Below are 23,378 nucleotides of genomic sequence, written 5' to 3' on the forward strand. Positions count from 1 at the left end.
GAGAATAAGAGCCTTCATTCTGCACAACTATATTACGATTGATTGATTCCTGTATTATATTATGCTTCTTCATAGCCGTGGGCATATTAACTGAACCCAAAACCCAAACCTGAAATAGTCAATTTGGTTCGGGTGGTATGTAATATTGGATCGAGTCTAGTATCTCTAAGATTCGAATATCCAATCGGGTTTGGGTATTTTCCGAATTCGAAAAAAAGATCTGAACTAATCTGAATTAAAAGTAAAAGCACACTTTAAAGAGATTTGAACATGAGTGCATTTTAAACCATTTTGTGATTTTAGTTTTTTTTTATGATTTGTTTGAATTCAGATATATTCAAATTACTAGAACCCGAACGGATAATATCTGAATCCGACCCGATAATATAAAAAATCCGAACGATTTTTATGTCTAATTTTGAAAACCTAAAAATCCAAAAACCCGAATACTCGACCGGGTTTCGTGGCTATATGTTGTAATAGTCACGAATGGTCACTAAAAAAATTGATGGTTATGGCGTCGTGACTTCTTTTTTTTCCTGGCTTTTTCGTAGCTGTGTAGTCACGATTTACCTACGCGTATTTCGTAATTGAGTTATCACGGAATAGCCACTTAAAGTATTCATGATTTTATTTAAAAAAAAAAAAACAGAAAAAACAATTGTTAAATTAAATATGAAATGATTTATTTATCAAAAAAAGTATTTACAAAAGCATAATTACTTTAATTAATAAAATAAACTAAAAATGCTTCAACAGAGGCGCTGCTTCTTCCGTCAAGCCTCTCCGGTGATCTCGTGTGGCTGGAGATGGAGGGTGAGGGTTTTGTTGGGCAACGGATCTAGGATCTGAGGCTTTCTTGTTCTTCTTTGTAAAGTGATGGTGGCTGGATGGTGAGGGTTTCGTTGGAAAATGGATCTAGGATCTGAAGCTTCCCTGTTCGTCTTCTCTAAAGTGGTGGTGGTGGATAATGATGGTTTCGTCGTTGTCTTTAAAGCAATTGCAGCATACAGAACTTGGATCGAACTCCATCTCTGCGCCGCTGAACTTCTCCAAACTTGTGCTTCTCACTACGTTTGTGGTGGTGGTGAACGACGTCTCAAAAACGCGGTCAGAGGCTCGAATAACTAGATCATTGGAAAAAAAAGAAACAAAGAAAAGATTAGTCATTGGAAATAGAGAAGAAGAAAAAGAAAGAGATGTTTGCCCAGAAGAAAAAAAAAAAAAGGTAAGAAAGAAGAAAGTTAAGGGTCGTATGAATGTAGAAGAGAAGACATTTATTGCTTTGCTTAGAAAAAAAGAAAAATAAGAGTATTTCTGTCCGTTAGATTTAGTGTTATCAACGGTGGATAATCAATTACACAGTGATCCTCATCTATGTGGAACGACCAATGAGAAGTTAGTATCTTTGGTTGCATTTTGTATATGTTTTATTATCTATTTTCTTTTTTGTTCAATATATTTAATAATTATTTATGGTTTACAGTTATAATTTTATAGAGTGATGATTAATATTTAAAAATTAATTGTTATATATTTAAGTTATTATAATGATCATATTTTTTTTTTTGGGGTTAAAAATTAATTATATTTGATATATTTGTTTGGCTTTTAAAAAAATTGATTTTATGGAAAGTATACATGTAAATGGTTTTAAATATTAGTTTCATGTGAATATAATGGTTTAAATTTTGGATGTATGATTTACAAGTGTTGGATCTTAGGTTTAGGGTATACTTTAGTAATTAGATTTTTTGGTGTACATTTGGATTTTAGAGTCTGTGTTTAAAATTTAGGATTTTTGAAGTTAGGATATACTGAATATATTTTTTTTTGAAAAATAAAACAGTCACTGAAATTTGATCGCTTTTTGTAGATACTTAAGCTACGATTAAGTTATGTGATATTTTCGTGACTATAAATAGCCATGATTTAATCATAAACATAATTTGTGAATTTATTTAGTCACAACATTGCCACAAATAAAATTTGTGGCTATAATTAGTGACGAAATTGTCTCAGATAAAATTCATAGCTATAAAATTAGTCACGAAAATTACAAAAAGCTACGAAACAATCATGTTATTTGTTAATGACTAATATTCGTGGCTGATACGAAATTAGCTACGAAATTTTGTGCCTATATCGTAGCTATACGGAATTTTTTTACTAGTGCGTACTGTACATTATTATTATTATTATTTTTATTATCAACCAATAAGAATTGATCTTTGTTTACAAATTATCGGCCAAAACACTCAATAAAACATCAAAAAAATCATCTATGTATGAAATTATATTGGAGCTTTTTCTTATTTTTTCCTTAATCAAAGAAAAAAAAAGAGTGTATCACTAATTGATGCAACTTACTAAGGGTAACTGCAAGCCAGCTTTACATCGACACATATGACACATGTAGTTGTAAACAAATACTTTGTAAACTATCTCGACACGTATGGTGACATGCATGCCAGCTCCAATTCTCCTATCTCCCTCTTGGTTGATAGTCTCACACACTTCTCTTCGTTCTTCATCAATCTTCATAGATTGAGGTTCTCCATCTTGTGAATATCCTTTTCATCAAACCTTAAGTCTCCAAAATTAATGTCACCGAACTTGATGTCTTGTGATTTTCTAAATAGAGGTAGCTGACTTGCCTTTTTCTCAATTTGATGTTGAATCTTCAACTCTTTGCTTGATTTCTTTTTGTATGTTGGGTTCTGGAAATTGAATCCTTTGAACTTTGATTCCTGATTTTGGTTTCTTTCTTCATAGGCCTGCTCTGCATTTTTGAATTGCTTCCTAGTAGTCTCCTTATTCTCTAGCAATATTTGTTTTCTTTGACTTGTGCCATTGCTGATCGATACTCTGATTTTTCTTGTTGAACTTTCTTCATCATCAACTTTACTCTTTAAATTTACCTTTTTTAGATCTTGCCGATGAGATGACTCTACAGGCTTGATAGTCTTCCTTATTAGGTACTTTATAGGCTTGGTCTCAGATTTCATGATATTTTGTTTGTTTGATGACAGCTTGCTCAGGTTTGAACCATTGATGTTGGAAGCTTTTTGAGGAGACGACCCATCACGTATATCATGAGCCACCACCATTGAGGTTTCTCTAATAGAAGACATCTTGAGATGGAAATTGTACTTGATCATTTGAACTTCAGCAATACTCTTCCCAGCTTTGTCAGGAATGACACAGTTGTGTTGTTTAAATACAACTTCATATCCATTCTCAATCATCAGGAAAAAACTCAACAAAATTTTGGTGATTTCAGGTACAAAAAGGACATTTTTAATTACTCTTTTTCCTATACTAGTCATAATCTCAACATCTACTTTTCCTTTAGACATAAGAACAACTCCATCTCCAATTAGAATTGATACCTTGAATGTTGAATAGATTCTGAAGAGCAAATGCTTGTTTGGAGTCATGTGGTGAGTGCATCCACTGTCAATGAGCCAAGTATCCTTTTCAAACGATTCTTGAGTTGCTAGTCTTGCTGTGAACATTTGATATTCTTGTTCTTCTACCTCTTTTACCTCCTCAGGTTCTTGTTCTTGATTTACTTGAGCTTGTTAAGATTTTCTGTTTTTGCAATCTCTCATGATATGCCCTTGCTTCCCACAATTGAAACAGCTTATAGTTTCTCTGTTGCTGAAGTTATTGTTGTTGTTGACTTCAGGCATGTTTCTCCCATGCTTGATAAATCAGACATCTTCATTATGAGTGTCTCTTTTACAAAAACCGCACCACCTTTTTTCTCTCTCAAGCCATACTGACTTGAGCTTTCCCTCTCATTGCCTTTTGATTTATGGTTATTGAAATGTGCCACAAACACTTCATCTATGTCTTCTTCTTCATCTGGAAAAATCTTTTTCTCATGAGATTCAAGAGAGCCAATAATCTCAGTATAGGTAACAATTCTTAGATCTTTTGTTTCCTCCATAAGAGATGATAAAGAAGCATAACTTTTTGGCATGGAAACCAATACCTTGACAACCAAATTATAATCAGATCTACCTTCTCCTAAAGCCCTCATTTGATTACCAACAACTTGAATTCTATCCGAGTAAGATTTGACTTTCTCACCTTCTTTCATTTTCAGATTCTCAAAATCTCTTCGTAAGATTGAAGCCTAACCATTTTAACTTTCTCATTACCTTGGTAGGAGTATTCCAGAGATCCCATGCTTGTTTGGCCATTGTTGCATAGAGGATTTTGTCGAAGATAGACTCAGCAACCGCATGTTTAATGATCTGAAGAGCGGAAGTATCTTTCGACTCACTACAAGAAAATCGTCTATTCTTAGCATCAGAAAAACACTATCGAACAATATTATAGCGTTTAGTAAACGCTCTATCATCGCCTGCGATAATAGGTCAGACACATTAGATAGCACTTTAATACATGCTATTGTGTCTTCATCAAATATTGCGTTTTTTACTGTGCAATTGTATATTGAGTAATAGCAATTGTACTTTGCTATAAATTGTTACACTAAATTTTATTGAAATTACAATTTTCTGGATTTTTTTTTGGTTTTGGATAATTTGACAAATTAAAAGAGAAACATGCCATAATTTAATAAAAATTATATATTTATTATATTTATATGAAACAGGAATACAAAATATCTATATGACAAAGTAAAAATAACATAATCAAAAATAAATTCAAACAACTCTTGTATTTAAACTTGTGAATTTTCCATACTCTTGGACCTTGAAACTTCTTTGATATCATTATGTAATCCGCTTCAACCTGCAACAAAATTACACAAACACATGAAAAACAAAGAAGCTTCAATGTGAGGAGTTGCATCTTCAAACACAGTTCTGCTTCTATACTCAGTAGGACCATTGTAAAACAAAGCACAAAAGATCCATTCAACATTCAAGACAAAGATAAAAAAATCTTTATCTTCAAACACACAACAAAAGAACAAATAATATTTAGCTTACGTTCTCTAAACCAAGCTTAATTTCTCATACCAGAAGTGAAACGATCCATCATCTGAATCCAAGCTTGACCACCATCTTTCCTCTCAACCAGTTGCGGAAGATGCCTCAAATCCAACTCTGTTATAGTACTAGGCAACCTGTCCTCTGTTTTCTTCACTCTACAAAAACCCAAAACACAAAATCAACAAGAAGAAACCAATATGGGTTTCGATGCCCATCATATGAAGTATGACCAATCCAATAACAAAAGTGAACCATCCTGTAATTAACCTTGCATATAAGAACTCAAGAGTTCTCGAAAGATGAAACAAAAAAGCAGTTCAAAGATTTTAAAGGAAAACACACCTCCACTATACATAGATATACAATGAATGAAAAGGGAGGAGAGTTTCTCTGTTGACCGATGCACATAGCACAACACACTTTCATATATATGAACAAATCAAACCTAGAACCACTCTTAAAAGCTGCTCACTCTCCACAATTTGAAGCATACGCAACCAAACACGAAATCGGCAAAACTAAGATAAATCTCTAATTCACAGATTTCACAAAACCATTAGACAAGCACATAACTTGAAATTAAAACCTATCAAAACCTGAAACAAATAAGAGAACACAATTCAATCACTGGTCAACAAATTAAAACGGAGATGAACAAAATTAAATATAGATAGAAACACTCCCCAAACAGACCTAGAAACCATTATTTTGATATGATGACTTTGAATCCGCGAGCGTGGTTGTGTGGTCTTGAAAGATCTGTCCACTCCTGTAATTTGGAGACTCTCCTTTCGCGTTACTCCCAAAATCCAGATTATTGGTGAATCCTTAATCAAAATATCAAACACTAAGAAGAATTAGGGGCAAACTCACTGGCTAAAATGTGGAAACGGCAACAGATCTAAGAAACGATGATGGAGCCATGGAGCCAACACGCTTCAGATCTGTTGTTCCAAAGAGTTGTACGCATAGATCCTTGTTCCAAAGAGTTGTATGCATCCTTGCCGTCCAAAACTCGGAATTTTAACCATCAAACACAGCCAAAAGCTGTGAGGATTGCACGTTAATCGCCATAACACTCGACTTTTTACTACCCTTTTACTTCACTCTTTTAGAAAAACTTGCACAGGTTCCACATATCAGATAAAGCTCTGCTACCATGTTGAGAATCACTCAAAAACAGGTTTACTTTTCTCTTTCTCTTGATTTCCCTCAAAACGCTTCAGAAAATTCTCTCTCAAAAACTCATTTTCATTTCTTTTTCAATACCTTAATACAACACCAACGTTCACATATTTAATACCTCAAGACCTCTCAAGGGACGTATGCCCTCCATGGGCAAGCCAAACAATCATATTTCAACACTCCCTCTTGATCTTTTGTGTTGCTCTTCAGATTTCAGCTCAAGATTTTGAAGCGTTCTTCTTTTCTTGTTTCTCTGGTCTACAATGGAGGAGCTCTCTTCAAAGCATCAGCATAGCTCATAGGTTGGTTCAATTTCTTACTTTCCATCTTGAATGGACTTTTCTTCATCTCACTTGTTTTCCTTCGGTTTCTCCAATTCTCTTATCTCCCTCCTGGTTGATAGTCTCACACACTTCTCTTCGTTCTTCATAAATCTTCACAGATTTGAGGTTTTCTATCTTCTGAATATATTTTTCATCAAACGTTAAGTCTCCAAACTTAAACACTGAACTTGATGTCTTGTGATTTTCTAAACACAGGTAACTGATTTGTCTTTTTCTCGATTTGATGTTTAATCTTGAAATCTTTGCTATATTTCTTTTTGTATGTCGGGTTCTGAAAATTGAATCCTTTGAACTTTGATTCATGATTCTGATTTCCTTCTTCATAGGTCCGCTCTGCATTTTTGAATTGCTTCCTAGTAGTCTCCTTATTCTCTAGCATTATTTTCTTTCTCTGACTTTTGTCATCACTACTCTGATTTTTCTTGTTGAACTTTATTCGTCATCAACTTTACTCTTTAAATTTACCTTCTTCTCTTGTTGATGAGATGACTCTGCAGGCTCGATCTTCTTGAAAGATACATAACCTTTCTGATCACTAGCTTCAGACTTATTCTGCCTTACCAGATACTTTATAGGCTTGATCTCAGATTCCATGATATTTTGCTTGTTTGATGACAGCTTGCTCAGGTTTGAACCATTGACGTTGGGAGCTTTTTGTGGAGACGACCCTTCATGTATATCATGAGCCACCACCATTAAGGTTTCTCTAATAGAAGATATCTTGAGATGAAAACTGTTCTTGATCATTTGAACTTCAACTATACTCTTTCCAGCTTTGTCAAGAATGACGCAGCTGTGTTGTTTAAAAACAACTTCATATCCATTCTCAATCATCTGAGAAACACTCAACAAATTCTTGGTGATTTCAGGTACAAAAAGGACATTTTTAATGACTGTTTTTCCTTTTCAAGTCATAATCTCAACATCGACTTTTCCTTTAGACATAAGAACATCTCCATTTCCAATTAGAATTGGTACCTTGAAAGTTGAATAGATTCTGATGAACAGATGCTTGTTTGGAGTCATGTGGTGAGTGCATCCACTGTCAATGAGCCAAGTATCCTCTTCAAACGATTCTTGAGTTGCTAGTCTTGCTGTGAACATTTAATATGCTTGTTCTTCTACCTCTTTTACCTCCTCAGGTTCTTGTTCTTGATTTACTTCAGCTTGTTCAGATTTTCTTTTTTTGCAATCTCTCATGATATGCCCTTGCTTCCCACAGTTGAAACATCGTCTAGTTTCTCTGTTGCTGAAGTTATTGTTGTTGTTGGCTTCAGGCATGTTTCTCCCATGCTTGATAAATCAGACTTCTTCATTATGAGTTGCCCTTTTACAAACACCTCACCACCTTTTTCTCTCAAGCCATACTGACTTGAGCTTCCCCTCTCATTGCCTTTTGATTTCTGGTTACTGAAACGTGCCACAAACGCTCCATCTGTGTCTTTTTCTTCACCGGAAAAAACTTTTTTCTCATGAGCTTCAAGAGAACCGATAAGCTCAGCAAAGGTAACAGTTCTTAGATCTTTTGTTTCCTCCATAAGAGATGATAAAGAAGCATAACTTTTTGGTATGGAAACGAATACCTTGACACCAAATTAAAATCATATCTACCTTCTCCTAAAGCCATCATCTGGTTAGGAAAAACTTGAATTATATATGAGTAAGATTTTACTTTCTCACCCTTTTTCATTTTCATATTCTTAAAATCTCTTCTTAAAGAATGAAGCCAAACTATTTTAACTTTCTCATTATCGTGGTAGGAGTACTATAGAAGATCCCATGATTGTTTGGTCGTTGTTGCAGAGAGGATTTTGTCGAAGATAGAATCAGCAACCGCATGTTGAATGATCTGAAGAGCGGAAGTATCTTTGACTTTGAGATCCTTCACATTTGCAGCTTCCTTTAAATGCTCTGCTCTGGGAGTCTCTAAGACTTTGGATGATGATAATTCTGGGACACCTTCTTTGACCATATCCCATAGATCCTTGTTCCTAAGAGTTTCACGCATCCTTGCCGCCCAAAACTCGTAATTTTGACCATCAAACACAGCCACAAGCTGTGAGGATTTCAGGTTAATTGCCATAACACTCGAATTTTTACTACCCGTTAGAAAAACTTGCACAGGTTCCACAGATCAGCTAGAGCTCTGCTACCATGTTGAGAATCACTGCAAAATAGGTTTACTTTTCTCTTTCTCTTGATTTTCCTCAAAACGTTTCAGAACATTCTAATGTGTTTGTATTTTATAGGTTTTAACCATAGTTTTTAGGTTTGTTTTGAGTCTTTTATTGAGTCAAAGTGTGCTTTTAGAGTCTTTTTGGTCTTTTATGAGTTTGTACAGGTTCTAGGTTGCTTTTGAAGGAAACTGAGTGTTTTGGGGATGAAATCAAGCATCTGGAGCCAATTTGGTGAAGACTGATCGGACTAACAAGCAGATGGAGCAAACACAGGAAAAAAGGCATCCTGGATCGGCTGATCCACATTCAGATCGACCAATCCGAAACCAAAGCAACTTTTCCTTTTTCATTTTAAACCAAATTTTAGGGTTTTATTTTACTATTTAAGCACGAGGCTCGACCTCTAGAAAGATAACTTTTATAGTACTTGTATGCTTTGGGAGAAGATCTCTTATACTTTCTAACCCTTTGGAGAAGAATTCTGAACTCTTTTACTTCTTTTTGCAATTCAATTATGTTTTCTTCATCTTTGATTTGTTGTTCTTTTACTTCCATGTCTGAGTAGTTTTACTATTGGGTTTCGGGTTTCAAAAAGGGGTTTATGATTCTCTAAACTTAGGTTGTTAGATTTGGGATTGATCTTATTGTTCTTCATCTATTGTTGTTCTTAATGCTTAAGCTAGACTGATCACCTAGATTAAGATCTTAGGTTCAATTCATCGTGGCACCGAAAGTGTTGTTGAGTTACTTGAAAGAAACATAGGTGAGCAAGGTGGACCTTAGCCAACAGAAGTTGAAGTTGATGCACCTTGTGAACAAATCAAACTTAAACTTTAATGCTTGCTTGTTTAGCTAGATCCAAACAGAAGTTTAGGTTCTAGTTATTTATTTGCATAGTTAGCTAACACTGCGGAAGTAGGTTAGCTTTATAATTGTGATTTGAATTTAAGAACGGTGTTTAATGCTTTTCTAATCTATCATCTAAATTTGTGGTTGTATCTCCTAACTGATTCCCTACGCCCAATATCTCTCCTTGATTTCAAAACTTTATTTATTTTCTGTTTTTAATCGGTTACTTGAAACACAAACTTTCTCTTTTCTTTAGCTATATTCGGTCTATATAATTTCATAGTGCATCGTTTGGTCTCTGTGGATTCGATCCTGAAGTGTTACGATGACACCACTAGATCGTGGTTGAGTGCACACTAGGTTTTATTTGACAATAGATCACATTCTGTCTCAAAAACTTATTTTCATTTCTTTTCCAATACCTTCATACAACACCAACATTCACATATTTAATACCTCAAGAACTCTCAAGGGATGCATGCCCTCCAACACTCAAGACCCTAAAACGTACAATAACAACACCCTAAAGCCACCCTACAACTCCTCAAAACTGTAAACAACCCTACTGATCTCCTCTTAGACCCTAATCATTAAACTTACGACAACACACACAAAAGCTTAGATAATTAACTAGTTAGGCCTTAATAAATCTGTAGGCCCAAAACACAAAAGAACAAGTCCGCTTTACTTTGAAGACATCACCTTCTTCTTCTTCTTCGAGCTCTTCTTCTCCAAAAACCTCTTCTTCTAATTCTTCTATTTCTTTGACTTTTCTTCAACCATCTTCTGATTCTTGTAGTTTTGGTCTTTCGCAGGAGCAACCAAATGATCATATTTCAACAGTTTCTTTGATACATGTGGCTGGCTTTGTCTCCGGCATATGTGGCTTCCATGGCACATGTGGCCAGCTTTGTCTCCGGCATAGGTGGTTTCTATAACACATGTGGATGGGTTTCATTTAACGATATCGGTTTCCATAGCAAGATCGGTTGGGTTTCTATCTGGTGTTACTACTATCAGTTGGGGTTTTTTTTTGTTTTGGATTTGACTAAAATTGCTGTCCAATTGATCAGAGTTTGTCTTGGATCGATAGATTACCAGCCTTTGTCAAAAAAAAAAAACTTTAGATTCGAAACGGTTTTGATGAAAGCAAGTCTATGTTTCACTACAAGAAAACATGCCATTTGTGACTCCAAATATCGTCCTAAAATAGTCGCAAATATGTTATATACGACTACTTTGCGACTATTTAAGATGGTCGTTAAAAATTGGTTGCAAATTTCTTTGGTCCCAACATAGTCGCAAAATACCAACCACTATGTGACCTCATTTAAGGGTCTCAAATTTGCGACTAAGTTAAGACTCTAGTATGTAGTCATATATTAGAGACTAATTAGTGACTTATATATGTAGTGAGTTTATATATGTAGTGAGTTTATATATGTAGTGAGTTTTTTGTGACTTAAAATAGAGACTAAATTTTGATGGTATCGGAAGTTCAATATTAGTGACGTTTTTGCGACGAACTATAGAAGGAAAAAAAAATATATCTAAAAAAGGAAATTAAAAATAATTTTATTCGTAATTATGCTCATTACAAACAGAAAATACATGTATATATCTATATAGCGACAGAGAACAAAACGCAGAGGCGGCAACAAAGATGTACGTGGTGGCCGGAGACCGAGATGTGGTGGCCGGAGACAGAAATATGGTGGCCGGAGACGGAGATGCGGCGACCAGAGTGTCAAAGATGCGACGGTGGAGAATTCGAGATGTATTGGTGGTGAACGGCGGAGGCATCTTCAATGGTGGTCCTCCATTTGCATTACCACCTCCGTCGTCGTTCTTGACACTGATTCTTTAGATCTGCCGATGAAATCTAAAATACAAACCAAGGAGATAATTAAAACTCATAGGAATTCCCTAGATGTATCTCAGTAAATATGTGTTGGGAAACTAGATCTGAATAGCAAAACCATTACAAGCTCTAATCTCAAGTAAATACATACGTATAAGTAGATTAAGAAGGATATTTGAGAGAGAAAGAGACAAACTTGTTTCCACCGTCTTCACCGATGCGGTCGCCATACTTTATTTGGTGGCCGACGCAGAGACAGCGTTTGGCTCTGCCCATGAAGACTTTGGTATCTTATGAGTTTTTTGTGATAACTATTTATTTTTTGAGTTTCTAGATTTCACTTAACGAAGAGAAGAAGGAGGCAAAGAGAACAGAAGAGAGAAAGAAGAAACAAATAAAATTGATTTTCTAGCAAGATACAATGAAGAGAAGAAAATGAACAGAAGGGAAGGAAAAACAAAGATGATTTTTTTCAATTCGATTGAATCTATCAACGGTGGATGACACACCAAAAGACAATCCTTGCCATTTAAGATTAGCCAATGAGATGTTTTCCTTATTTTTCTTTTTCTTTTTGATAAATTATGGTAATTTGCCATCATGTTGTATCATAATTCGGAAATTAGAAGTTTAGGATTTATAAAGTATTAGATTTGATTTTAATTTAAATCGACTAGATCTATAAATAAAAAATTGAGGATTTTAATTTTGATTATATATAATAGTTACATTATTAAATCGTTTACAATTTTAAAAATTATGATTTTAGAATTAAGAAAGAAAAAAAGTGACTAGAATAAATTGGCAATGAGCATTTAGAAGCACATATAGTTCAATTGTGAAGTATATCTTTAATTTTAAGAGGCAAAACAATGACTTGGTAAACAAATTTCTAACTTACATAACCTTACATTAAAAACCTATGTACCATCTTCTACATGACTTGTTGTTTACAAAAATTTTAATTAAAACATGTAAAATTATGTTTTTTAAAAAAATATATAAATGTATTAGTTAAAATCAATGCAAAATTGGTTAAATTAACATATTAGTCATTCAGTATTGTCAAATTACATTTTTTAAATCCCAAAAGAGATGCTAAAATGAGGCAAAGTAGTCCCAAAAATCGTAGCAAATTAGTCACAAGAGAGTAGTAACATAACATTTTTCAGTTACATTTTAGTCACAAATAATGACTCTTTTGTGACGCAATAGTATGAGTCACAAACCAATATTTCTATATTTATTAACTTTGAGATCAAAATACAATAATCATAAGACTTAGAAGCACTTATAGTCCAATTGTGAAGTATATCTTTAATTTTAATAGGTAAAATAATCATTTGGTAAGTTTTTTTGTTTTAATTACATAACCTTACTTTAAAAACCTATGTAGCATCTTCTACATGATTTGTTGTTTACAAATATTTTAACTAAAACATGTAAAATTAATATATTTAGAAAGAGTATATAAATGTATTAGTTCAAATCAATGCAAAAATGGTTAACTTATCATATTAGTCATTCAATATTGTAAAATTACATATTTTAAATCCTGATGAGTTGCTAAGGAGATGCAAAGTAGTCGCAATATTCATAGCAAATTAGTCACAAAAGAGTAGCAACATAGTCATAAAATTTTTTTGTTGCATTTTCGTCACAAACAGTGACTATTTTGTGACGATTTGATATACATCACAAGACAAAATCTTGAATTCTACACATAATGGTTAAAACTGTTACTATAAGTCACTCATATTAGTAGTATATAGTAGATATATTAGTAAAAGTTGGCAAAACTTTGTTTTCACAACTTAGTTTTGAAAATTTTCTAAATTCCTACACATTCTCATAAAAGAACATGTAACACTTAACTTAGATTTGAATCTTATGCATGTTTTGTTTGTAAACATTGATATTTAAGATTTTGACAAAGTTATTATAACTAAGTTCAATCAAATCAAAGCATGAACATATAACTAAACATGTAAATAAATTTCAAATGCGAAATTTTGATTTTAAAAAAAATTAAGAGTGGGTAAATAGTCTCAAATTAGTAGCTAAATCATGTGTTAGTCGCAAATCCTTCAAGTGTTAGTCGCAAAAGAGTAGTACATTTGCAACTAATTTATAACTATTTTACATACTAAAATAATAGTCGCACATGGGTCTCAAATTGTGATCATTTTGCGACCAAACTATTTTCGTCGCAAACGAGTTGCAATCTAGTTTCTATGATGAGACTGTTGTGCTACCACTTTATATCGTCATTAATAAGCAAAGCTTTTTCGACTGTTTATGCTGCAGTCGTTTATGCGTTTTAAAGTAGTCACATAAGTGTCTTTTTTTTGTGACCAAAAAAGTAGTCACAAACTAAAGTCCCAAAATGCATGTTTTCTTGTAGTGTTTGGTAAATTAGATAATGTCCTTGAAGATTAAAAGCATCTGTTTAAAGAAGAAGATGAAGAATAATTGCAGATTTGCATAAAGTGGAGTCATATTCTCGTCAAAAACATAAATTTGGAATTTCGCCTTTAATTCTCTCGACGAAGCTTGAGATCTGACACAAGAATTGAGTAAGTTTTCCGGCGCCTTCGACCAGATTTGAAGCTTTCCGGAATCGACCGGTTATTGGAGATTCCATCTTCTTTGGCTTCCCACGTGTCATCCAACTTGTTTTCTCTTTCTGTTATGTGTCATATGTGCTGTCGACTCCTTTTTCTTTAGTGTTAGATTTCCTTAATTAGACTTTTGGGCTTTCAATATGTTTTAGTGGATATGTTTACTTTAATAGATGTGTACAATATTTGGCTTATTACAATTGGCTTGGTTCGATTGTTCTATGAATGAATAACATACTTGTAAAAAAAAAAGAGTTAAAGTACAATAAAAATAACATGGATCGATACTCAGCTGATATTGTGTTGCCCATGAAATGTAACATCTACACTTTTCCCCAATTGATCCAAAAAAGCCTTCGGATTGAACGTGGACGTTGTTGTCGTATCTATATAAAATTCGATAAATCGGTGATACTCAATTAAATTATTACATGTATGGATACTTATGAATACGTCGGTGATAGTGATAATCTAATTATGATTATATTAAGTGACACTGAGTCGATCATTACAATAATATCTCGTGTACAACGTTTCGCTAAAAAAAGCCAAATATAGATTGCACATTTGCCACCCACTACTTCGAAATCTCTCACAAAACCACATAAATATTGCTAAATAATAACCAGGGTGCTTGGAAAAAGCATTAAAATAACAATAACCAAATCGAATCCTATACCTTACAGTTACATATTCAAAAGTCAAACAAAAACAATTTAATGAATGAGTAGAGTTTATTTTTTCTTTTTCCCCACGACAAATCCACGTTCGGAATTTTATAATGGCAACTAAACTCAAGTAAAGAAGTAACCCTCGTGTATCTTTCTCTGCCTATATTAGTGTAGGTACCTTTCCCAAAACAAAATACATAAACAAAAGATAGATCTCAAAATATGGATAATCAAAAATGGTGTCTAGGTTTCATATCTCTTGTTTTTTTTCTCTTCATCACTACCTCTTCCGCTGAGCTCCTCATTAAACAGGTTTTTATTATTTTATTAAGCTCTTTTGCGATTGATCAGGTCATGACTCGAACATAGTAGTTTTTAACAGTTAATGAAACAATAAACAGGTCACAGGGGGCAGGGGAATAGAGTCCAACAGTTCTTACAGTCTCACGGCTAATCTTGGTACACTTTCTTGTCTTTCTTTAACCTTTCTTGGTGAAAACTGAAAACCATTTCTTGATTTTCTTGGAATTTTTATCTGTTGACAGGAGTGACAAGAGTGTTGAGGGATGAGCGACCATCGAGTAAGATAGTGACAATAACAAGCTTCTCAGTGATTAAAGGACGAGGAGAACCTTACGAGTCCTCTGTTTTTGAGGCTGCTGGTTACAAATGGTGAAGATCTTACACTCACTCTTTCCTTTTTAAAATTTTTTTCTATATTTTGAGTTTGTTTTTATGGCGAAACCAAAAAAAATCAGGAGATTAGTTTTGTACGTGAATGGTAATCCAAACGACGGTGGAAATGGTTTTATTTCACTTTACGCGAGGATCGAAGAGACAGAGTCTCTTCCACTAGGCTGGGAAGTTAATGTTGATCTCAAACTCTTTGTCCACAATGGGAAGCTAAACAAATATTTGACTGTTACAGGTACTTTTAAATAAAAGTACATATCTTTGCTAAGATTAGGATCTCATAAATGTTAGTCTAATTATTTTAAGATATTTGTGGATTGTAGATGGAACAGTGAAGCGATACAACAATGCGAAAAAAGAATGGGGATTCGGACAGTTGATTGCTCTTCCTACATTTCACAACACGAACGAAGGGTACATTGAGCAAGACACTGGTTCTTTTGGTGCTGAGATCTTTATCGTTAAGCCGGCCCAACAACAAGAGAAAGTCACATTCATATCAAACCCTCCAAACAATGTTTTCACTTGGAAGATACTTCATTTCTCTAACTTAGAAGATAAGTTCTACTACTCTGATGATTTCCTCGTTGAAGACAGATACTGGTTAGTATTTTTTGGGATTCATATATTTTTGGACTTAAGTTCAAATTAATCTCAATGCTTGCAACTGTTATATGTGAATTCTGAAATGACCGTGCTTAATAACGGTTTTGGTTAATGTTGAATCAGGAGACTAGGATTTAACCCCAAAGGAGATGGAGGAGGAAGACCACATGCACTTCCACTCTTCCTATTTGCTCAAGGCCATAAGGCAAACGCAGTTGCAACTAACACTTGGGGAGCCGTTAATCTACGGTTAAAGAATCAACGAAGCTCCAACCACAGACAAATATATTGTAAGAGAACAACTTATCAAAAATACATGTTTATCCTTATCCCTTTATAAAAAATCAGTTAATGATATGAATTCGTTTTTTTTCTTTTTTCTTTGCAGCTGCAGCTTGGTACCCGATTGGAAGCGGTTATGGTGTGGGAGTGAACAATATCATATTGATAGCAGACTTAAAGGATGCATCGAAAGGATATTTGGTGAATGATGCCATTATCTTTGAAGCTGAGATGGTTAAGGTCTCTGTGACCAACATCGTCTCCGCTTAAACATTGCTACTTCTTTATCATTGGTCAAAATAATCATATGAATAAAGGGACGACGTTTGATGAGTTTGTAATAAGGTGAAGTCGGTGATGCTTGTAATGTAATCAACATTTCTGTTTCGCTGAGTTTTCTTTATCTTTCTGTTTTGTTATCAATGAAATAAAACTCTCTTGGTTTTAAAATATATGAAATATGGAGGTAAGGGAAAGTTTCGTGTGTTTAATTATAAGAATAGACTTGACTATTCGAAAAAGAGAACTTCTTCCTTCTCGTTTGTTTTATTTTAAGATCACACTTTACTTTGACTTACATTACAAAAAAAAAATATATACAAGCAAGTCATATCAAACCAATCAAGCAAAAGAAACACATTAACCATCTGCTGAGTATCCGTGGCGACTGACATCGGCCACCAGTGTCGACCGATACTCAAATTGTGTCGACCAATACAAACCTTTAGTGTCAACCAATACTCTCATCAACCACTCCCAGAACATCGCAATTAGTGTCGACCGACATGTTCCTGGCATCAATCGTCATTGTTTCCCTAACTCTAATTCCATACGCCGCGATCGACCGCAACTCGAATTCCAAAGCCACCACTGGCTCAAGAACAACACAAAAGTGAAGAAAGGCCATGGTAATCACAAAAATCACACAACAAGCAAGAAATCAATCCACCAAATCATAGAAGACTCAAAGATCTCATGCTCAGATAAGTCATGGTCATGCACTCACCTTTTAGGAAGAACATTTTGATTCTAGAAACACGAGAATAACACACAACAATCCCCAACACATCCTCAGCCACAAATCTCCACTCACAAGGAAGAATCTCTCAAGAAAAATCACCAAACTTAACAGAAACTCACTTGGAAACTTTCTCTCTTTTCTCTAACTCTTCAAACGACAAAAGGGACTCCAAAAACCTAAGTGGTGTCAATTTATGCTCCTTAAAAATGAAGCCCTAGGTTTACTTCACCTAAAACAAATCAAACCCGTGATTAAACACTAAACCGACCAATCTGAAATAGATGGTGTCGACCGACACCTACACTGAACCCTCCTTCTTGTTCGTGGGTGTTATAATTCTCCCCACCAACAAGGATTCATCCTCAAATCCTGCAATGCCGTCCATCCGCCGAAGACCTCCGTGCAACCGCCACCATGGCCCCCACGTCCTCCGACCAGACAAGACATCATCGACCAAGGTTTACCGTGCAACCGTCGCAACAGTCTGTGCACCTTTCGACTGAACCTTCAGAGGTCTTTCTCTAGTCAATATACTCCCAACCTAGATGCTATTTTCCAACAATTTAGTGCTTCTCTCGTTTGCGGTTGAAACCGATGATACATATCTGCTCACTATCAGACTATCCGCCTTAAGCTACGACATCCAGGAAGTTACTCACGTCCACTCCCCTCGCTCTCAGGTCGCAACATTTGAGACATACCGGCTCACTACACAGCTATGGTATCCAGGGAGTCTCAAAATCTCGCTCATATTTCGTCACGCTAAAGAGCACCCTTGGATTATCATCCAAAGCTAACATACCATTCCCACCCTCTAGCAACAAAGTCCATCGCACTATCGGTATCACATGAGTTAGGCCCACACGATCATAGAGCAAACGAGTATGATGCCATCAAGTATATTTCCTGACTAAATCTACCTTAACACTTTTCTTTTATAGAAACTTCTATTTTAGAAATTTCTATTCTTAGAAACTTTCATAGTACATCCTTTCCCATGCCAACGCAAGAATAGATCGCACCCAGATTCCCAATTCTCACACAGAACACACAAGAACAATCTCAGCGAAACCTATAATTTCGATGAGACAAGCCACTTGTCTCCACTTCCAGGAATAAGTTTCACTTAAATCATGTATCTCGAATACCACCTCATCTTCGTACTTAGTCACACAACCAACCACCCCTAAGCGACCAAGCATCAAGAGAGATAGGGTTGAAATACTTCATTATTTCCCTCCAGCCATGGACTTCACCTCACCAACAATCAAAACGACAACTGGGCCAAGGTCAGACAAGCTAAAGCCTCGACATGGTTCTTGAAACACTTTTTGAACCTTGTAATAATCCTCGCCTCTTGCTCCCAAGTCTGCTCGTCCATACCATCATTGTTCCACAAGACTGTCATCAAAAGAATCTTCTTCTGCCAAAATTCCTTAAACCTCCTCTAGCCACTCACCTTCCCTTTCTCGCGTCGGACCATGCACCTTTGCATGTTCATCGACTTATCATCAATAGATTTTCTATATTTTATGACACAATATAAGAGCTGAAATCGTGATGTAGTGAACACTTGTCGCCATCTATCTGCAAGACACTTCGATATCTTATATCACAAGTAAAGGGGTTGCAAAAGAACTGATTGTGATGGCGATGTAACATATGATGGTAGAGACGTATATCTTCCTCGACTCCGTCAACCATGACAACCCTGTCAACCCATCCCATTAATCCAAGAAACTCTCCTTCAAGAGCTCCAACTGTCCTTTAGTGAACTGTCTCTCAAAAGTCAAAACGTCATAGAGATTGGTCTATCTCGACCCTATCTCACGGTACATGAACCATGGGCATTCCTCGTCGAATTATGGAGATAATGACTAGTGACGTAACATATTATGCAATCACATGATCGAGCCTAGCCACATTTTTTTTTCCAAACATATTTTTTTAAATAACTTAATTCGTGGTTTGTATTATAACTCAAGTTCAAATTTGAAAATATATCTCTGGGAGTTATAGACGAGGGGAAAAATATATAAATGACAACTAGCATTGTTAACGAATTAAATCGGTACTCAGTATAGTATATATTATTGACGGGGCATCTCTACATTTTGAATCATTTGAAGAAAGAAGAACAACTTGGGAGAATGATATGTAAACAAAACAAAAACCTTATATGCAACGATTCCAATGTATGTATATAGTCCTAATTAAGAAGCAAAATTTGCAACACCAAAGAGACTAGGAGAGCTACTATGGCCACAACTCGACCCACTGCCACACTCGGGAGAGAAGCACTGAGGTTATGAGAAGGTCCGGGGACTCCGGCTGCAGGAATAGTAGTAGTTAACGGAGGAGGAGAGGAGGATGAGGTTGGTGGCTCAGAGACTGGTGTGGAGGAGGCAGGGAGGAGGACGTTGAGGTCAAGTTTCTGACCCGCGAGGCAATGGCCGGGAACGCCGCAAAAGAAGAAATGGTGGCCGTGGTTGGTCAGTGTGATTGAGTCGTTTCCGGTGGTGAAGGTGGAGATTGGGTTTGAGCTGTTGCAGCTTCTGTACATTGGGTGCGTCACTCTCATTACGTTGTGGAATTGTGGGTTGTACTCGAACACTGTCAAAATCAAATTAGTTTTCGTTTTATGTATACGTGTGTATATTGTCTTAACGATCAATGACAATATGCTTCATGTCTATGTTTGTATATTCTTATCATATTAATTTATCGATGACTATTCGGCTACGCCTGTCTAATTTAGAGATAGTTAAGTTTGACTCTAGATTGAATTAGTTTACTATAGAAGATAAATCTGATAGAACTGACTTACAAAAGACAAATTCACATTATATCATGGTTCGAAAAATCATTACAAGAAAAAAAAAACCACTTAAGCCTTCTGTAATTAACCATGTATTCTTTTAATAAATTTAACATTTAAAAGGAAAAAAAATCATAACATAGTTTGGCCCGTAAACTTTAATTATAGTTTTTATATCTAAATTTTTCAGTAAGATGTTAATCAAGAACCCTATTTTTAAAGTCAGCTTCAAACTAATATTGTAATAATAACTATTTATACTTTTATATGATGAAATCATGAAAATATCAAAAATGACACTTTTGTATAGAGATATATATGATATTTGTGAGTTAAAAAAGTCATAATGATTAGTGCGTGAGTGGTACTCTTTTAAAATACTTTACACCTAAAGCGTACGCACTAATTAAGATTGCTGGAGGGGCCAATTTCCGAAGTAAGTATTACATTCAAGATCTGCTCATGGTAATGGTAAGAAGATTAAGGAACTCACAAACAGTATCACCAATGTGGAAAGTTTTGGTAGACGCCCAAAGCTTGTAGTCTACGTTGGCTATGGTTGTCCAGCCTGCTGAGTCGCCGACTTTGTATACCGCCGCTCCACTCAGCCGTCCCATCACCACCAAACACACCAAAGCTGAAACTATCATCGCCGCCATCGATCTACTCTCTCTATATCTCTCTCACTATCTTCTTCTTTTTTGGTCGAGAGCCCCCACAAGGTCGTTTCCTTTTAATTTCTCTCTTTGTTTTATTTGTGTGCGTGTATATATATACAAGGAGATATGTGAATGTGAGTGGTACGTGCGTATGTATGAGGAGGTCACTTGATCTTTATTGGTTAGTTGGCTAATTTGGAGAAAGGAGTGTCTAAAAAGCAAAATACCGACAAAGGTTGCTTACTTTACTTGTTTATCTTTTATTAATGTTGGATTTAGTTTCTAATACTGACTTGATATATATATATATATATTGATAAAGTTGGCTGAAATCGAATATAATTAATAATTGAGTTAAGAGATGGAGTTTTTTTTTTCTTTTTAACTTAAGAAAGGACATGATATATATTCACTTAAGTGGACGGTAAAATCAACCCATGCATATCCACATATTATACAATAATTTTAAGTTGGAAACTATAAATCTTGACATAATTGAAAGCACCAAAGACTTTGATTAGCCTAACCTAAATCCATCTGATCCGTCAATTTTTATAGTTGGATTCTGTGACATGATTGACCTAGAAGAACTATCAATTTTTATAGCTATAAATCTCTCTCTTTTTTTTTTTTTTTTNTTAAAAAAGTCATAATGATTAGTGCGTGAGTGGTACTCTTTTAAAATACTTTACACCTAAAGCGTACGCACTAATTAAGATTGCTGGAGGGGCCAATTTCCGAAGTAAGTATTACATTCAAGATCTGCTCATGGTAATGGTAAGAAGATTAAGGAACTCACAAACAGTATCACCAATGTGGAAAGTTTTGGTAGACGCCCAAAGCTTGTAGTCTACGTTGGCTATGGTTGTCCAGCCTGCTGAGTCGCCGACTTTGTATACCGCCGCTCCACTCAGCCGTCCCATCACCACCAAACACACCAAAGCTGAAACTATCATCGCCGCCATCGATCTACTCTCTCTATATCTCTCTCACTATCTTCTTCTTTTTTGGTCGAGAGCCCCCACAAGGTCGTTTCCTTTTAATTTCTCTCTTTGTTTTATTTGTGTGCGTGTATATATATACAAGGAGATATGTGAATGTGAGTGGTACGTGCGTATGTATGAGGAGGTCACTTGATCTTTATTGGTTAGTTGGCTAATTTGGAGAAAGGAGTGTCTAAAAAGCAAAATACCGACAAAGGTTGCTTACTTTACTTGTTTATCTTTTATTAATGTTGGATTTAGTTTCTAATACTGACTTGATATATATATATATATATTGATAAAGTTGGCTGAAATCGAATATAATTAATAATTGAGTTAAGAGATGGAGTTTTTTTTTTCTTTTTAACTTAAGAAAGGACATGATATATATTCACTTAAGTGGACGGTAAAATCAACCCATGCATATCCACATATTATACAATAATTTTAAGTTGGAAACTATAAATCTTGACATAATTGAAAGCACCAAAGACTTTGATTAGCCTAACCTAAATCCATCTGATCCGTCAATTTTTATAGTTGGATTCTGTGACATGATTGACCTAGAAGAACTATCAATTTTTATAGCTATAAATCTCTCTCTTTTTTTTTTTTTTTTAATCTCTTGCGAACTTTAAGTTCGAATCTAATCTAATAATGTAGACAATATGGTCAGTCCATTTCGGTTGAAACTCATAAATTTGTTAAGTTCTCCTCAATAACGAAAAAAAAAAACACACACACACAAATAAATAAACATATACAAAACGTAATCGTTATAAGTTGTAAAGTGTGCACACGGTTTAAAGTTTGCAAGGCTTGTAAGGAAAGAATGGTGAGTTAGTTGGTGTGCTAATGTTTTGAATCATCTTTTAATATTTGAACTTCTCAGTTACTCTTCCTCCTACATCTTGGTAACATATATAGTTTCCTTACCATTCAAATTCTATTTATGTGATACATTATTTTTATTGTTGCCAACTTCATATTAAGTATAATATCTTCAATTTGATCACTGCAGCAAGCATTCAGCCCGGACTGTAACTTCAAAACTAGTGTATCTATTTTTCGGCCCATTAACATTGGTACCATTTGTTCGTAGCTAGACAATCAACAATTGCAAATTTCTACATTGCTATATACATTACCATTTTGAAAAAGAAAATATAACACTTGTCGGAAATGGAACTCAAGGTCGATCGATGACATTAACAAGCTACTTACTGTCACAATAAAACAAACAAAAAAGACTTTACCTATTTACAAACACAGTTTGAGTAACACACTGTAGAATGGTTAAAAACTTTNTTTTGTAGAGTGGTCAGTGACTTTGGTACCAAGGACAATAGCGATAACGACTTGAGAAAAAAACATTTGGACGCCAGCTTCAAGGAATAGAACCCGGCGACCAACTTTGTCAACGGAGTAAATTGAGACTAATGTGGAGAGGACGTTGACTGCTCCAGTGACCACTGCAGAGTAAAGAGAAGCGTCACTGCCAAACCCTAATGTGCTGAACAGAACAGGAGCGTAGAACATAATCGCATTGATTCCAGTACATTGTTGGAACATCTGCATTTTACACACACAAGAAAAAAGGATCAGCATCAACAGCAGAATCTTAGTAGATAATTT

At 35.1% G+C, this 23,378-nt stretch overlaps 2 protein-coding genes and 3 long non-coding RNA genes across 9 annotated transcripts; 3 read left to right on the forward strand and 2 right to left on the reverse strand.

Moving 5' to 3' along the window:
• LOC104736658 lies at positions 2,479–4,539 on the forward strand. The gene is made up of 4 exons (XR_759608.2): positions 2,479–2,644; positions 3,033–3,283; positions 3,409–4,078; positions 4,178–4,539. It is a non-coding gene; the product is annotated as an uncharacterized LOC104736658 (long non-coding RNA).
• On the forward strand, positions 5,126–8,806 carry LOC104736659. 4 transcript variants are annotated; one of them, XR_002034855.1, is made up of 5 exons: positions 5,126–6,460; positions 7,121–7,202; positions 7,276–7,371; positions 7,511–8,008; positions 8,306–8,806. It is a non-coding gene; the product is annotated as an uncharacterized LOC104736659 (long non-coding RNA). The 4 variants fall into 4 exon arrangements; XR_002034854.1 differs by having other exon boundaries at positions 6,070–6,156; positions 6,369–6,460; positions 7,121–7,371; XR_002034853.1 differs by having other exon boundaries at positions 5,126–6,697; positions 7,121–7,371.
• On the reverse strand, positions 11,088–11,783 carry LOC109128454. Its single transcript, XR_002034850.1, has 2 exons — positions 11,586–11,783; positions 11,088–11,410 (listed from the first exon to the last, which is right to left on the reverse strand). It is a non-coding gene; the product is annotated as an uncharacterized LOC109128454 (long non-coding RNA).
• Positions 14,862–16,714, forward strand: LOC104736662. Its single transcript, XM_010456678.2, has 7 exons — positions 14,862–14,993; positions 15,083–15,140; positions 15,227–15,353; positions 15,440–15,609; positions 15,698–15,977; positions 16,104–16,270; positions 16,369–16,714. The coding sequence occupies exons 1-7, from the start codon at positions 14,904–14,906 to the stop codon at positions 16,530–16,532; spliced, it is 1,056 nt and encodes a 351-aa protein (XP_010454980.1). The 5' UTR covers positions 14,862–14,903; the 3' UTR covers positions 16,533–16,714.
• Positions 19,336–21,854, reverse strand: LOC104736663 (mavicyanin-like). 2 transcript variants are annotated; one of them, XM_010456680.2, is made up of 2 exons: positions 21,560–21,854; positions 19,336–19,896 (listed from the first exon to the last, which is right to left on the reverse strand). In XM_010456680.2, exons 1-2 carry the CDS (start codon positions 21,723–21,725, stop codon positions 19,493–19,495), a joined length of 570 nt encoding a protein of 189 aa, XP_010454982.1. In that variant the 5' UTR covers positions 21,726–21,854; the 3' UTR covers positions 19,336–19,492. The 2 variants fall into 2 exon arrangements, with proteins under 2 accessions (XP_010454982.1, XP_010454981.1); XM_010456679.2 differs by lacking the exon at positions 21,560–21,854 and adding an exon at positions 20,595–20,875.

Source organism: Camelina sativa, chromosome 13 (genome assembly GCF_000633955.1).
Source record: "Camelina sativa cultivar DH55 chromosome 13, Cs, whole genome shotgun sequence".
Classification (NCBI taxonomy): Eukaryota; Viridiplantae; Streptophyta; class Magnoliopsida; order Brassicales; family Brassicaceae; genus Camelina; species Camelina sativa.